The 17,224-nt window shown below is 40.1% G+C and overlaps 1 protein-coding gene across 1 annotated transcript in view; it reads left to right on the plus strand.

The window, feature by feature from the left end:
- The window catches only part of TMEFF2 (transmembrane protein with EGF like and two follistatin like domains 2), a 286,201-nt gene continuing 275,005 nt past the window's right edge, over window positions 6,029-17,224 (plus strand). The window contains exons 1-2 of the mRNA XM_005676285.3: window positions 6,029-7,381; window positions 9,705-9,814. Coding sequence (XP_005676342.2) covers window positions 7,210-7,381; window positions 9,705-9,814 — 282 coding nt within the window. The 5' untranslated portion in view covers window positions 6,029-7,209. The remainder of the gene's footprint in view (window positions 7,382-9,704; window positions 9,815-17,224) is intronic.

Raw genomic sequence — 17,224 nt, forward strand, 5'->3', positions numbered from 1 at the left:
TATATTAGAAGCTTAATGCATATTTGGTAAACATGTTCATGTATAAATTCAATACTTAATGATAGATAGTCAGGTAATGTACAACAGTTCACCTGCTCATGGAGTATAAGCCTTTCTCCTGTTTTAGAATACTCTGTGCCAAAAGTCTTATGAAAACTGAACAAGAACCCAGACATTGTTTCACTTCTCATATAGGAGTAGAAAGTACCTTAGTTTCCAAGAAAGAATATTAAAATATAGATTCAACAGTAGAACACCAGAATTGGTGAACTTTCTGAATTAGAATCCATGCTAATGGGGCCTAGAATTTGTCTATCTTCTAAAAAGCTTCCTAAGTAACTCATATTAATTTCAAGTATGAATTACAAATCTAGAAACCACTGGATCTCACTGCTCATGGTTGAGATTTAATGAGTGTGGTTCTTAACTAGCTCTTCATTAAAAGGGCAAAGAGGCTGCATGGACAGAGAAGGTATGTTCCTAGTTATAGATTCCATTCTCTGAGGCTAAGAGGCAAGCCATATGGGAGAATATAGCGACTTAAATCTCAGCTCTGATACCAGACAGAACTATGTTGAGTCTTTGCTGTACCACAGCTAGTTTGTTAGTGGAGCAAGCTACTTGATGCTTTAAAAGTCATATGCCTTTTCCATAAAATAGGAATAACAACATTCCTTGTCTCATGGTGGATGCTGGCAGTGTTGTGGTTATTAAACAAAAATAATATATTCCTTACTACATGACACAAGTTTTGATACCTAAAAACCATACTACGTATCTTACCATTATTGAAACATCAGAAAGTATTCAGTTCAGTTCATTCGCTCAATTGTGTCCAACTTTTTGCGACCCCATAGAATGCAGGATGGCAGGCTTCCCTGTCCATCACCAACTCCCAGAGCTTAGTCAAACTCATATCCATTGAGTCTGTGATGCCATCTGACCATTTCATCCTCTGTCATCCCCTTCTCCTCCTGCCTTCAATTTTTCCCAGCATCAGGGTCTTTTCCAATATGTCAGTTCTTCTCATCAGGTGGCCAAAGTATTGGGAGTTTCAGCTTCAGCATCAGTCCTTCCAATTAATATTCTGGACTGATTTCCTTTAGGATGGACTGGTTGGATCTCCTTGCAGTCCAGGGGACTCTCAAGGGTCTTTTTTAACACCACAGTTCAAAAGCTTCAATTCTTCAGCACTCAGCTTTCTTTATAGTCCAACTCTCACATCCATACATGCTGCGGCTGCTGCTAAGTCGCTTCAGTCGAGTCCGACTCTGTGCGACCCCATAGATGGCAGCCCACTAGGCTCCTCCATCCCTAGGATTCTCCAGGCAAGAGTACTGGAGTGGGTTGCTATTTCCCTCTCCAATGCTTGAAAGTGAAAAGTGAAAGTCGCTCAGTCATGTCTGACTCTTAGCGACCCCATAGACTCCAGCCCACCAGACTCTTCCATCCATGGGATTTTCCAGGCAAGAGTACTGGAGTGGCTTGTCATTGCCTTCTCCATCCATACATGACCACTGGAAAAACCATAGCTTTGATGAGATGGACCTTTGTTGGCAAAGTAACACCTCTGCTTTTTAATATGCTATCTAGCTTGGTCATGGCTTTCCTTCCAAGGAGCAAGCATCTTTTAATTTCATAGATTCAGTCACCATCTACAGTGATTTTGGAGCCCCCCAAATAAAGCCTCTTACTGTTTCCATTATTTCCCCATCAATTTACCGTGAAGAGATGGGACGGGGTGGAATGATCTTAGTTTTCTCACTGTTGAGTTTTAAGCCAACTTTTTCACTCTTTTTCATTTTCGTCAAGAGGCTCTTTAGTTCTTCTTCACTATCTGTCATAAAGGTGGTATCATCTGCATATCTGAGGTTATTGATATTTCTCCCAGCAGTCTTAATTCCAGCTTGTGCTTCATCCAGTCTGGCAATTCACATGATGTACCCTGCATAGAAGTTAAATAAACAGGGTAACAATATGCAACCTTGACGTACTCCTTCCCAATTAGGAACCAGTTTGCTATTTCATGTCCAGTTCTAACTGTTGCTTCTTGATCTGCACACAGATTTCTCAGGAGGCAGGTCAGGTGGTCTGGTATTCTCATCTCTTGAAGAATTTTCCACAGTTTATTGTGATCCACACAGTCAAAGGCTTTGACGTAGTCAATAAAGCAGATGTTTTTCTGGAAATCTCTTGGTTTTTTGATGACCCACAGATGTTGACAGTTTGATCTGCAGTTCCTCTGCCTTTTCTACATCTAGCTTGAATATCGGGAAGTTCACAGTTCATGTACTGTTGAAGCCTGGCTTGGAGAATTTTGAACATTATTTTGCTAGTGTGTGAGATGAATGAAATTGTGCGGTAGTTTGAGCATTCTTCGGCATTGCCTTTCTTTGGGATTGGAATGAAAACTGACCTTTTCCAGTCCTGTGGCCACTGCTGAGTTTTCCCAATTTGCTGGTATATTGAGTACAGCACTTTCACAGCATCATCTTTCAGGATTTGAAATAGCTCAACTGGAATTCCATCACCTCCACTAGCTTTGTTTGTAGTAATGCATCTGAAAGCGGACTTGACTTCACATTCTAGGACGTCAGGCTCTAGGTGAGTGATCACACTATCGTGGTTATCTGGGTAATGAAGTTCTTTTTCGTATTGTTCTTTTGTGTATTATTGCCACCTGTTCCTAATATCTTCTGCTTCTATTAGGTCCATACCATTTCTGTCCTTTATTGTGCCCATCTTTGCATGAAATGTTCCTTGTTATCTCTAATTTTCTTGAAGGGGTAGCTAGTCTTTCCCATTCTATTGTTTTCCTCTATTTCTTTGCATTGATCATTGAAGAAGGCTTTCTTATCTCTCCTTGCTATTCTTTGGAACTCTGCATTCAAATGGGTATATCTTTCCATTTCTCCTTTGCCTTTTGAGACTGCATCCAAATACTCTGTTTCAGACTCTTTTGCTGACTATGATGGATACTCCATTTCTTCTAAGGGATTCTTGCCCACAGTAGTAGATATAATGGTCATCTGAGTTAAATTCACCCATTCCAGTCCATTCTAGTTCACTGATTCTATGTTCGATGTTCACTCTTGCCATCTCCTGTTTGACAACTTCCAATTTGCCTTGATTCATGAACCTAACATTCCAGCTTCCTATGCAATATTGTTCTTGCAGCATCGAACTTTACTTCCATCACCAGTCACAGCCACAGCTGGGTGTTGCTTTTGCTTTGGCTCCATCTCTTCATTCTTTCTGGAGTTATTTCTCCACTGATCTCCAGTAGCATATTGGGCACCTACTGGGGAGTTCCTCTTTCAGTATCCTCTTTTTGCTTTTTCATGCTGCTCATGGGTTTCTCAAGGCAAGAATAATGAAATGGCTTGCCATTTATTTCTCCAGTGGACCACACTTTGTCAGAACTCTCCACCATGATTCATCCGTTCGTCCAGAAAGTATTAGAGAGCAAAAAGGAGTCTGTCTGATCTTTGACTGTCAGTGTGTCTTTATTTTCCCAGGTTTGTTTATTTATCCTAAATTTTTCTTCTTCTAGAATAACTTCCCCCCCCCCACCATTAAAGCTCTGAGTTGTCTCACACTTCTTAATGATGTCTTTTCCATGTGGGGAAAAATGCTTTAAAAGAAGTTTTCTGGGAAAATATTTTCTGAGCTACTTTCCTAAAAATATAACAACTTAATTTTACCCACTCAGAGTTGATTCTAGAGTATGTATGCCACAAATAAACTGATTTAGCTCAGAAGTATTGAAAGAAAATATTGTGTAGAATTTTAAAATAAGAAGTATTACAAATGCATTATATGCTGGATTTCATTACTAGTAATCATATAATATACTATACCAAGTACAATTCATAGACCTAGTTTTAAATTCAGTTCTAATAAGTAAATGTATTTGATCCTTTGGAAGCAAAATTGAAGCACTAATCCAATCACTAATCCAATCTTCACTGCCATAAAAATTAAGGCCAGTCTACTTCCTTGGTACTAATGATGAGGCTAAATAGTGTATACATTTTTATTTACATATTCAATAATATGATGCTCTGTTCACTGAATGATGTTCTTCTGCCACTTGGTGGTGCTTGCCAGTTTCAGAATTTGTTTCTTGGTGGCACTGCAGCACTAAGTAGAATGTAAGCTGAACAAAATCACAGCATTCCTACTGGAAAGGCTTTGCTTCAAACTGTTTAATAATTTAAAGAACCTCTGTGGAAGCAACTGCATTTGTTAACCAGTCACAACCAGTAATTTACTCCTTTGGAGTTTTAAGTTACTTTGGGCAAAATGTCTTAGGAAGAGTACATATTATTAGAGAGCATGCCAAAAATTTACTTAGCAGAGAATTCAATAACAGTTTTACTCGGCTAAGAGGTTCTGTAAAATCCTACCTCTATAGCCAAGCACCCATACCCTAGCAGGTCCTGTTTCATTATCATAATTCCTGGGTAAACACTTTGAAGGACTTTGCCTTCAGTTTCAAGCATGACTTATTTTCATAAGCCTGATTAGTTACCACACCAGCCTTGCTATGGAAAATGACATGTCCTCACTTTGAACTGGGGAGTTATTCAATCTTAATCTACATTAGGCGTGTACCTCTGTTGCCCTCTCTGCCGAAAGAGTGCAGGGAAAAGATATCTCCTATTCCTTGTTTTTGCAATATTGGCTGGCAGTTATATCTAATGGGTATTCTGTTTCCTTAAAGAATTTAGCTGCGCTGTCTAGAAGCCGATTTTCTGATGCCTCCAACGTCTGGTCAAATTGATTTGTTTTAATGGAGTCTTGGTAAGGAGCGCGATGCCACCAACTAGAATGCTGGGATCTGCTGCTTAATTACCAGGAGCAGACACACAGATTCAGAAATCTTTGGAGGTGGACGGGGGGGATGGGAAGAAGGATCTCGGGGCGGAGGCGGAGATGTAAGATAAAGGGATGGGTTTCACACAGGATAAAGGAAAAAAAAAAGATTTCTTTGAGGCACTGAGGTGTTGCACGATCACATCTCTCAAAGGAGAAGTTAAAAAGCATGGAAGTGGGAGAGGTTGAAGGCTAAAGTACTTAAAAGGATAGCTCGGGTACAATTTGTTTTTCGGGTGGTACTGCAAAGGATAGATAGTCCCCGTTTTCAAAGTGTACTGGTGTCTCTTTTAAGTGATTGAGAATGGACACTAATTGCCTGCGAGGCGCTCTCACGCAATGCTCTTCTAAATTCAGGGGACATAGGAGAGACAGAAAGGTGAGGTTCAAAAGAAAAATAAAGGAGGAGATGAGGGTTCTTGAAAGGAAGAGAAGGAAAAACAAAAGAAGCGAGAGGAAGGGAGGAAGGCAGGGAAGAAGGAAGGGAAGGAAGAAAGGAAGGAGCGGAGGAAGGGAAAGAGAAAGGAGGGTAAGGGAAGAGAATAGGGGGAAAAAAATCTGAATCACAGAACAGTCACACGGAATAGAAACACTGAATCATCACACAGAAAACTCATTGAAATCACTGTGCAACGACGACCCTGGTCACGAGAGGAAAATGCTCCTCTGCATCCTTGTCCCGGGAAACTCCGGGTCCCGTTTGTTACTAGAGACTAAAATCCCATTAGGCTAAAGAGTGTTGTCTAACTGCGTGAAGAATGCAGCAGACGAACTGCGGGTTTCACTACGCCGTTTGCCGGCGCTAGTTGGGGCCGGAGAATGAAAGGCGCAGAACCAGAGACTCGCCGAATGAGACCTCCTTGCCACCTCCAGGTCACTGGAGAGCCGGTAGAGACCCGCGTAAAGCTCCGAGGACCACTACCCGCGCCGCCGAAGGGAGCCGCTCTTCCCAGACGCCGCAACCCGCGGATGCTCCTGGCAGTCCGCCGTGGCCGAGGCAGAGAGCAGCCTTTCCTTCCTCCCTCTGACCGCTTGTCCCAACCCATCCTGACCTCCGAAACACATTGCCCGCACCTCCCAGGCAGCCACACAAACAGGCTACCGGCTGGAGAAGAGTGTAGTGGGGAGAGGGCTTTCAAATCTCCAGCTCCTCGGGTAGACTCGGGGTTTCAGGGGGCCAGGGAAGGGAGTAGAGAGAGAGAGAAGCGAGCTGGGAGAGCCTGGCTGGCTGGTTGAGGCAGCTTGGCGAACAGCCTTAGGTTCGCAGGCTTCTGTGGGAACGGCTGCTGCTTCCAGGCCAGCCTGAGCTGTTCTCACACCACCGCCTCTCACCCTCTCCTGCTTCCTGCTACTCCCTAGAGAAACGTCCGTGGGCTCTCCGCGGCGATATTCCCAGCCTGTATCCCGTCACAGCCAGGAGGCGCGCTCCTGCACGCTGTAACGCCGGGCGCCAGCAGGACGCCCTCTCCTCGGTGCCCGCTTTCCCCTCTCCTGTCTGCTGCGACCGCTCCTCAGCCATCTCCACCCTCGCCAGCTCCAGCTCCAGCTCCGAGAGACGCCACCCAGCCGCGGCGGGCGCTAGAAGCCGGGGTCACGCACGGAAGAGGGGCTCTAGATCTGACCCAGCGCTCGGTAGGGGGCGTCCTGGGGCAGAGAGTGAAACAGCAGGTGGTATTTAAAGGTGAGGGAGTCTCCTGCCCTGCAGCCCGCAGTTCTCACTCGAGCCATCCCCGCCTTGCCCCACTCGGGCCAGCGCCTGGTGAGCTAGCCCATCTGTGGCATCCGCCGTCGTCTCCTCCTAGCACCTCCTCGCCGACCCCTCCCTCCCGGGACCTGCATCCCGCTCAGCCAATCAACGCCCGACTGCCAGTTCCCACGTGATCCCGGGCGGGCTAAGGACCTGCTGCTTCCCAAACGCCAGAGGGATGCGGGCAGCAGAGCGCGAGAGGCGGCTGGTAGGCTGCGGGGCGGTTTGACTCTCCCTCCACCCAGCCTCTTTGGGCTCCTCTCGTCTGCTCTCTGGACTTCGGTCTCCTCTTGCTGTCCTGGCTTGCCAGAGCCCTCTGCTTATGGCAGCAGCTTCCCGCGTCCCCGGCGCAGCTTTTCCGTGGACGACCCTCTCGCTCCCGGGGCTGAGCCGGGTCACTGGATGTTGCTGAAACTCTGGAGATCATGCGCGGGTTTGGCTACTGCTTCCCCGTCAGGTGCCACTGCCACCGCCGCCGCCTTTGCTGCCGCCGTCCGCGGGATGCTCAGTAGCCCGCTGCCTGACCCCCGCGATCTTGTGTTCTCCCGAAGCCGTTTGCTGCTGCAGAGTTGCGCGAACTAGTCATGGTGCTGTGGGAGTCCCCGCGGCAGTGCAGCAGCTGGACACTTTGTGAGGGCTTTTGCTGGCTGCTGCTGCTGCCGGTGATGCTGCTTATCGTAGCCCGGCCGGTGAAGCTCGCAGCTTTCCCTACCTCCTTAAGTGACTGCCAAACGCCCACCGGCTGGAACTGCTCTGGTAAGTCCGAAACCCCAGCCCTCGACCTCTTAGCCCCGCAGAGGAAACGCGCTGTTTCCAGCACAGACCAACCTACCCAAGTGCTTCTCCCCAGCTCCTCCGCTCCAACGCTCCCAAACCGTTGAGACCACCGACCTCCACCCGGAGAACTGTTCCAGGCCGCTAAGGAAAGGGGAGGGGGTCCTGATGGGGCGGTGCACAGAAAGTGCAGGTAAAGGAACCTTGCACTTAAATTGGAGCTGCGGAGATTTTAAGAAATAGTAAACGAGGAGGTTTTGTGGATTCATTGAAAAGAGACCCAGTCCTTGAAGAAACACTAAATCAGAACCTTTTCTATAATTAAAGAAAGAAGTCTAGCTGAAACCAGAGAGGAATAACTTTAGGAGAGAGAACGAGCGAGAAAGCAATAAATCAAACGGTGACTGCAGGGGAAACATTGATTACCAGCAAAAGTACCATGAGAGTTCACTTGTCTGGCATTCAAGACAGGGTCACACAAATTCTAAAGGAGCTTGGGTTTCCAAGACATTCAGTTTCTCTCCCTCAGCCCCTCTACCCCCCTCCCCCACTAGCATATACAGCGCCTTCTCTACTGGGCTGCAAAAGACGTTCTTTTTGCATCACCGAGATGACTCCCTCTTGCCTCTTCTAGCTCCCAAATGGTCGAAGGAAGTTGAGACAAGAATCTTTCGTCCGTCTCCCAGGCTGGGGTGGGTATGACCAAGGCCCCACAGGCTCACCCATAGGCGGGCGGAGGGCGGAACCGATCCGAGTGGGCGCCGGCTCCTCCATTTCTGGGCAGGCTTCCTTGGAGTGCGTCAGGCGCTCTTCTTGCTTGCTTGGGTCCCTTCAGAGTCTGAATGCGAGAGCTTGGAAAGCTTGGTTCTGCTAAAGTCCTAATTAAATAGGAGCCGAGGATAGGAGTTGCTGCACTGTTCGAGTAGCTTCGCCTTTCAGCATGACAGCCCATAACTACCGGCGCGATTGTGGTGTTTGGGGCATTTTAAACTCCATTAGCATGCCTGGATATTGTCCCCTAGGTCTGGTCTGTTCTAGTTTTAGCCAGTGTGTATGTAATTTTTCATCTCCTGTATATATAATTCTGCCGAAGTTGAATCTAGCTCTGAATACAGTGGCTTTTAGGGATGTATGCGAGCTGAAGTGTATGTAACTTTGGAGAAGAGAGAATGACCAACTGTAACTCATAGGATAAAAGAATATGCCATGCTGGGTAGTGACTGATGTAAATTCCATGAAGAAAATGATTATACATCATGTGGCTTGTGCTTTTTAAAGACGAGTTGAAATTTGTAACCCTGTTAGATTTGGGTCAATATATTGCCTTTGTTCTGTTTGGGGGAATTTCTAAATTTGGCATTTTCATAAAGCTAAACATGCTTTCTTTAACTTACTCATGGCTCATGTGTGCATCTATGTTATTTTGGAAAGACTAAGTCCCACTTTGCAGGTACCTAATCACTTTTTAGGTGCTTTACCATAGGAATATTAAGTAACCTGCCAAATCAGTTATTTGAAATGTTAATAGATTTGTAACCCAACATGACCAGTTTGTTTCATCCCTAGCTATGGTACTGTTTTAGGAAATAACTAACTAATATGAAATTGGGGATGACAGTTAAGAAATTCATTATTACCAGATACCTAACAGGGATTTGCAGAAACTAAAGAAAAGAAACTGGTTTTCCAGGCAGATTAGCAAGAACCTGTATCCCCTCTACCCCTGTTAACTTGGAGGTGATCAATCTTCATTTGAGTCAGACAGACCATCAGAAAAAACACTGTGCCTGTTTATCTTTATTATTGGAGCTTTGTTTCCTCTTTGTCTGGAGAAATTCCAAATAAGGGGTTGTTGCAGATCTTAAAGCAAAAGAATGATTAAAAATGGAGGAATAATGAAAGGACATTCTGAGACCATCACCAACTCTTTTCTAAAATGTGAAGTTTGAGGGTCATAAACTATAGTCTACTTAATGAGAAAAAATAATGGAACTACGAAGCAATGTTAAATATTCACTTACCACTGCCAGTACTAACCCAAACTAAAATAAAATAGCATCATCAAAAAAGAAAAAAAGAATATTCAAAGACAACTGACTAGAAAAGAATTGTGAAAGAGAAACTAGTATTAATCACTTAACTAGAATTTTTTTTAGGTTATCAGTAAAGAATGACCTTGTGGTACAGCTGTGGTTGTTGGAATTAAAATTTAGGGCAATTCTTTTAAAGCTTCAAGATATTTCTTTTGTTGTTGTTGTTCAAGTCTGTAATATTTAATGACTGGCGTGTTCTCTTTAAATTTGAGGTTATGATGACAGAGAAAATGATCTCTTCCTCTGTGACACTAACACCTGTAAATTTGATGGTGAATGTTTAAGAATTGGAGACACTGTGACATGCGTCTGTCAGTTCAAGGTAAGAAATCTCATATTTGCATCTTCTGATTTACTAATGAGACTGCAAAGCAGAGATCTTCTTTTACAGCCCATCACTTGGCAGTTTATAGCTATGCAAGCTAAGAGGAAAGCTGGCATCAAACAGAAGTACTGGCAAGAGAGCCAACTGATGTCAAAAAGACACAGCTCTTAGGAGAAATGTATGTGCCATAGTTATAAATGCCACTGGAGGTAGAAAGCTTCAGGTTGTCCTTTTGGTGTATCAACAGGAAAGTAGTTTCTGTGTCCCTTCTAACATGCATACTATAAGTCAACATAATAGCCAAAATTGTTGTTGAAGAAGTGTGGATTTATACTTTTGTTCTGTTGATTGAGGCTATCTTCTTTGGATCATATTGCTCTGTTTTAATGGTATTGGGTTTTATTATTTTGGCAATCTAGTTGAGTTTTTAAATGAACTCCTTATCAATGTGACTTCAAAACTACTGTGCTAGATTGGAAATCATGACACTTATTAGTACTTGTCAACTTTTCATGGATACCGCATTCGATTACAATTCCTAGGAATCCAAAAGAATGCAAATAGACAAAAGTCATTTCATAAACCTGAGGAAAATGTGCTTTGCCTAATGTTAAAAACATAAAAATTAAAAGAGAGATTGCCCAGTGATGTTATCAAAACTGGATTATTAGTATTTTTTTAAAGATAGAGCTCAATCTCATTATTATAGTCATGATCTAACAAATGCTTTCTACCATGTGAATGTTAAAAGTTTTCTCTTTCAATACATTTTTTATAATTCAAGTATTATAGATGCTTACTGATATCTTAAAGTGTTATTGAATTACTTTTTAAAATACACATGAAATCCAAGATAAGTTTTAAACAAAAAAATATTCCCATTAAGGAAACTATATACTGGGGGTAGGGAAAACTTTTCCAAGGTTGTAAGCAAATTATGAAAAAAAAATCAGAAAGGATATAAAACAAATCAAATATTAGAATTCAAATTCAAGTCTAAAATTTGTTATAGTTCAGTGGTCACTCACTATCCACTCAGTATCCATAGGTCACTCAGTATCTACCACCACAAGTACCAAAATCCAAGGATGCTCAAGTCTCTTATATAAAAGTATGTAGAATTTATATTTAACCTATGCACATCCTCATGTACACTTTGTCATCTCTAGATTATTTATTACGTAATGTATAGGCAATGTAAACATCGTAAATACAAAGTAAATACAAATTAGTTGCTGGTAAGTGGCATATTCAAGTTTTGCTGTTTAGAACTCTCTGGAATCTTTTTCTCAAATATTTTCACTCTGAAGTTGGGTGAATCTCTGAATGTTGTTGAATCTCTGGCCCTCAGATTTGGAGGGCCAACTATATGTAATATTTAGAATTGTTGATGAAATTTAAATATTTTAGATTAATGTCACCTCCCAGTGATAGAGAGAAGGGAATTCACATTTAAATATGGTTTGAACGGCTTATAAATGAGCTAAAAACTTCTTGGACATTATTTTTTTGTTTCTAAGAAAATTAATAAACAGCTGATACTTGTACAGTGCACCACTACCCAGTAGGTACGCATTGCTGCGCCCGTACTATAGTCTTTAAACCATACTAGAGTATTGGAAACATTCATGCATATTTAATATTCATACAATACCAATTTCTAAGGTCTCCAGCCATACTGAACAATTTAATTATGTTCTCTCAGTGAACTACTTGAGAGAGATGGAGCATAAGAACCCTGTAAGTCATACTTTCCCCAAGCGTTAACTGAGGGGAAAATAAGTTGGATAAATTATTAATTAGAAGCCCACAGGATTTTATCAATTTTTTTTCTTTTTAGTTTGTAATTCCCAGAAATATATCTTATTTTCGTACCCAAGGGTAGACATAGGATGTAAACCCATGAACGATATAAAATGAACCAAGAAGAATGTTCCTCAAATGGAAAGCCATAAGTAGAACAAGATTTCACCAAGAGGCAAAAAAAAAAAGTTCATAAAATTAAAAATGGATGCATGCTACTAAAAGAAAATATATAATTTTCTTATTAAAGAAATTGGATTCAGTTTTCAGGTTGCACAAAGAGTTTTAGTAAAACTTTTATCAACAAAGATATTTATGCTTTTTGTGCATTTGGTTAGCCAGTTACATTTGTCATTAATTTAGATAATTGTTAAGTGGGATAGATTACAGGGGACAGGACTAGGGGAGTGAATGCAAGTTTGAATAAGAAACTAAAATGTAAATGTTCTTTTCCTAATGCCTGTAGCATTTTAAACTTACTACTAGATTACTGCTGCTATTAGTTTGTGCTTTGCAATAGTTGTCAGTCTGTCAGGTGAAAATAAACATTCCCCTAGTGGAAAATTTAGACTCTGCACGTACCAGGAATATAGAGTGGCTGAATTAAGTTCAAGATCAAAGAAAAATGTACAAGTTGTGCAAAGAAAAATAGATTCGATATTTTAAGCTAGGAGTATCTTGACTCAGTATTTCCAATACTTTCAAATTAATTTGAGAATTTTTTTTCTGTTTTGCTCAGTCTAATGAAAAGGCAGATGTCCTGAAAAATCCATTTTCCTGTATACTGTTCTAGATCAGCTTAAGTCATCTACTCTATTTCTCCTGATTTCAGATACAAGTCCAAATTCTTCTATTCAAAATGGGGTGCAAACTGTGGTTTCTGGCTGAGAGATCAACTTAAAAGAGTATTGGGTATATGTGTGTGTAATCGTTTTCCAGTTTGGATTACTACTGGAACGTTAAGGTGAACAAATATTTATCTTCACCTCTCTTAGATGATTTGTAATAATCATGTTCTACCATCCAAACATGTTATCTCATTTATTTCTCATATCTGAGTGAGGTAATTATTTTTTCCTCCTTTTACAGATGAGGAGATTAAGGCTTATAAATACAAATAACTTACAACTAAGTGGTGATCCTACAGCAAGAATCTAGGTCCTTTGACACCAAATCTAATTTTTTTCTAGGACATGATGTTATGGTTGTTTAGTCACTGTGCATGAGATTTTCCAGGCAACAATCCTGGAGTGGGTTGCCATTTACTTCTCCAGGGGATCTTCCTGACCCAGGGACAGAACCTCTGTCTCCTGCATTGGCAGGCATTGGCAGGCATTGGCAGGCATATTCTTTAGTGCTGAGCCATTAAGGAAGCCCATATACAAACAAAAACATTAATAAGAACAACAAAAGTACCAATTTATTATATACAACTTGATATAAAAAATAGTACAACTAATTCTTAGATGATGATATGAATTCCATAAATAGCCTGCAATCTCATGCATCTTACCTTGCTTTCTGCATACCAAATGGGATCCTGGTCATCCTGGTAAATAACCATGGGACGAAAATTTAGAGACAGTGGATGGACCAATGGCTGGCTAGCTGGCTGGCTGGCTGGCGGGCTGAATGGATAAAAGAACGAAGAGAGGAAGTGAAGTCACAGATGCATCTATTCATAGATACCACTGATCATATCAATTAATATGTATGATCAATGATCACTTTATAATTTAAAAATATGGTGAAGCCTTATGTTTTACAAATATCATTTAATTTGATTGTTTTCACTTAATAAGCTATGCCCTAGATCTGCAATAGTTCCAGTAACTAGAATTGTAAAACAGATTGCTCAGAACTTAGTGGCTCAAAACAATGAACATTTATTTCGCTCATGAATCTGCAGTTGGACAGGGCTTAATGGAAGCATCTCACCTCTGCTCCTCTTGGCATTAGCTGAGCTGGGGAGGGAACTCAAAGGCTTGGTTCTCTCAGGACTCACTAGTATATTGGACTGTCAACTGGGGACTTTGGTCCTTCTCCATGTAGATCTCTCTGTTTGGACTAGTTTGGCCTTCCTCTTAGCACAGTGACTGGGTTTAAAGGGCAAGCAAGCATCCAGAGAGTGAGAAAGAGCCAGGTAGAGGCTACATCCTTTAATGACCTAGCCTCAGAAGTCATATGAGTCGCTTTTACCATAGTTACAGGCCTGCCCACTTGTTTAAAATCATAAAAAAAATTCCACATGAAAAAATGTAGTCACAGAGAAGTAAAAGTTACCTATGGAATGATCAAAGGATTGGGACATATGCAGGTTTTTTTATCTCTTGCTTTTTTGGAAGAGAAACATGCCATATCCTAAACCATTATTCCTAAGCCTTTGACAAGTGGGAATATAACAGAATTCACTTAACATCTGTGGAGCGCCTTCTACATGCCAGACTAGGGAAGGTGCTGACAATATATAAAATATAAGTTATGCATAGCTCCTAAATGCTGAAATCTCAGTTAAAAGAAATTCTTATTAATCAAACAAGCAATAGATCATATGAAAAACTTCTCACATGAATTTTTTCTTCATTTGTAGCAAAACAAATTCCATATATTCTAGAGCATCAAGTCATTGAATTCACTTGTATAACATGTTGCTGCTTTCTTAAGCAATGTGGAAATTTTGGAACAAAATCATTCACTGAAAAACACAAAGTTGGAAAATAAACTTAAGATTTTTAAAACATCTGAAGGAAAGCAGAATCACTTTTCCCCTGAGAGGAAGTTTGGACAACACATACATTTATGAGCTTAACCATCTGGGCTTGAGTCTTGTTTTTCTCTCCTACCAGCCAACAATGTGGCCTTTAGCAAGTCACCTAACATCTGAATCTGTCCCTTTCTCTGAAACTGAGAAATATTCATGGTTACCACTAAAAAAAAATTTTCAAAATTAGGCATATTTTAATGTAGTAGTAAGCTCATTTTTATACGTAGGGTTGCCTGTTTTCCTTTATTTTTCCAATTTTAGACATGCATGCCTTGGTGTCCATGTTAGATGGTAACTCTGCTAGTTAAAGTATATGTCGTGAAAGACAAATAATTTACATTTCTTTTTATAAATGAATATTCCAAAGCATTTTGAAACATGACTCAGTTAATCCTCCCAAATGCCCCAGTTAACCATTTCAAATGGGGGAACCGAGCTATAAACTTGTTAAATATTTTATTGCTGAGTGATATACACAAGGTCCTACACTCAGAAATGGGAGAATATGGGACGAGACTTCCACTTCTAAGCCTTAGTGATTTAGAGTATACTTCCTCCGTGTGTTATTCATTTTAATGAGTGCAAGTCATGGTACTAAGGGCCAAAAACAGCGTGCTGATAATCTACAGTTAAGCTCTTTTCAACTCCATACAAATCTCCCTTTTGGCTTGTGCATGGAACTTGGCAGCTCTGTTTTTAGCACTGTTCACATTTGGCTTACTCCATCCCTCAGAAGTGGCATATGAGCACTGTATCAGTTTATTTCGTATTTTAAGATGCATATCAGCATTGTGTACTAGCACTTGACAGAGATAATAAATACTTCCTACCCCTCACTCCCCATCTACTGACAATATCTGAATAATCTACAGAAGTAGATGAAAAGGATAAATAGAGAAATTCTAGGGATTACAAAGAAGAAAATGTGAATCCAGATCATCTATACACAAAATATTGTAACCAGGGTTGGAGATGAAGATTAAAAGGTAACCCAGAACAAAAATGCTAGGACACAGGCATGAGGAGCTAACTAGCCCAGCCATTTGCAGTAATTATGATTCTCATCTGCCTACTGAAAGGGTCAGCAAGTCTACTGACTATGTTACCAGCTGTTCACTTTTTCTGGTCTGTCTTCCATGTTCTCAGTAGTCTTAGTGGGTCCTCGTAGATCCTCCCTACATTGTCCTGATCCTGAACACAGCCCATTTATCAAACACTGGACCATCCACCTGCCTTCCTGGCCACAGTTCTGACATCAGCACCATGCACATGTATTTGATGTCTCTTCAGTACTGTTTATTGGAAAACTTAACTCTTTACTGACATTTTTTAATTGCTTTTTTTTCCAGTAGTGATAAAAGTGTTCAGTTTTATGGTGGGTCAATTTTCAGGTATATGTATATTTGGAAAGTGAGTTGCCTATTGAATTAAAGATCCTCATGAGTGAAAAGTTTCCTATCAAAGTGTTTTCAAATATAATAATGTAGATAGCCTGAGTCCATGAGCCATATAATATAACTATGGAAAGGATAGAAACTTCCAGAATAACTAGACCAGAAACTAGAAATAAAGATTTTAAAAATATGTCACATTTAAAATATTTCAATCTAATCATATATAAATAATTTCTAAATAGATATAATATAATTTGGTGTCTAAATTACCTTTTTAGCAGTTATGGTGATTATGAGTGTCATACAACTTGAATTTACTATTGGGAGAATACTACGTAACTATTAGTGAAAAATTGTATTTAAGTTTTTCAATAACAGATGCAAAGTCAGACTCAAAAAATTTTCATTTCAGAGAACATTGTGTTATATCATTTAAAAAATGATTCGAATTAATTATTACATAAAGGCAAAGGGTAAGAGCTAAATGGTTGATTGGGAAAGGAAGTACAGATATATTAACAAAATAGAATGAGAAAATGAACCTTAGGTTTATCATCAGATTATAACTGTGTTTAAAATTTGCTCTTTTGTGTAAAAATCCTTGAGTTGAATTTGACTTTCGAGAGATTTTTAGAAATATTATTATAAAGATTAAAACCCTAGCCATTTTGCTAAATCATTGGTTTACTTTATATGTTATGAATTAGCAGATCAAAAATCCAAGTATTTTAAGTAGAAACAGAAAAGCATTTTCACATGTGTGCATATGCATGATTTGCCTTACTGTACTTAATTTCTGGCGTGGGTGAGTATTTATAAATAATTGTCTTGATCATTACATTTGTTATAATTAAACAATGTAGCCCATCAGTAGTAGTAATCATGAGATAATCGTATCACTGGTATAATTAGCAGGTATAGAACATAGCCAAGTATCTCTAAGGCCTTACAGTGTGATTATGATATAATGAGTATACCCTGTAGGTTGCCTGATTTCCATTATAAAATGTATACATTTTTGGAAGGAACTTGTTTTAAAATGAACTTTTTGTTTTATGACATATACATTAATACTCATACTTTTGAATAGTCAATCAAGTTAACATATGGTTCAGTAGTTGACTTTTTTTCTGTATTACATAGTCTGTTGTTTCTTTCTACACTGTATCTCTGTCAATATCCAATGATATAAAGATATATGAAACTTTAATTAGAAATTCAGATGTCTTATCCAAATATTTAAGAATTTGTAAAGATTCAAATTCAACGGAGGAACAACATACTAAAGAGTAACTGAGTTCTTTGGCATTTCAGCTATATAGTTCTGCTCCAAAAACATAGACACTATTTTTGAATAGCTAGAATGTCATAACATGTTCTCATTTTTTCTACCAAGCCAGATGGGCCATATATCAGAAAAAAAGTAAATAATATTGATGCTTTTGT

This window comes from Capra hircus, chromosome 2 (assembly GCF_001704415.2).
Source record: "Capra hircus breed San Clemente chromosome 2, ASM170441v1, whole genome shotgun sequence".
Lineage (NCBI taxonomy): Eukaryota > Metazoa > Chordata > Mammalia > Artiodactyla > Bovidae > Capra > Capra hircus.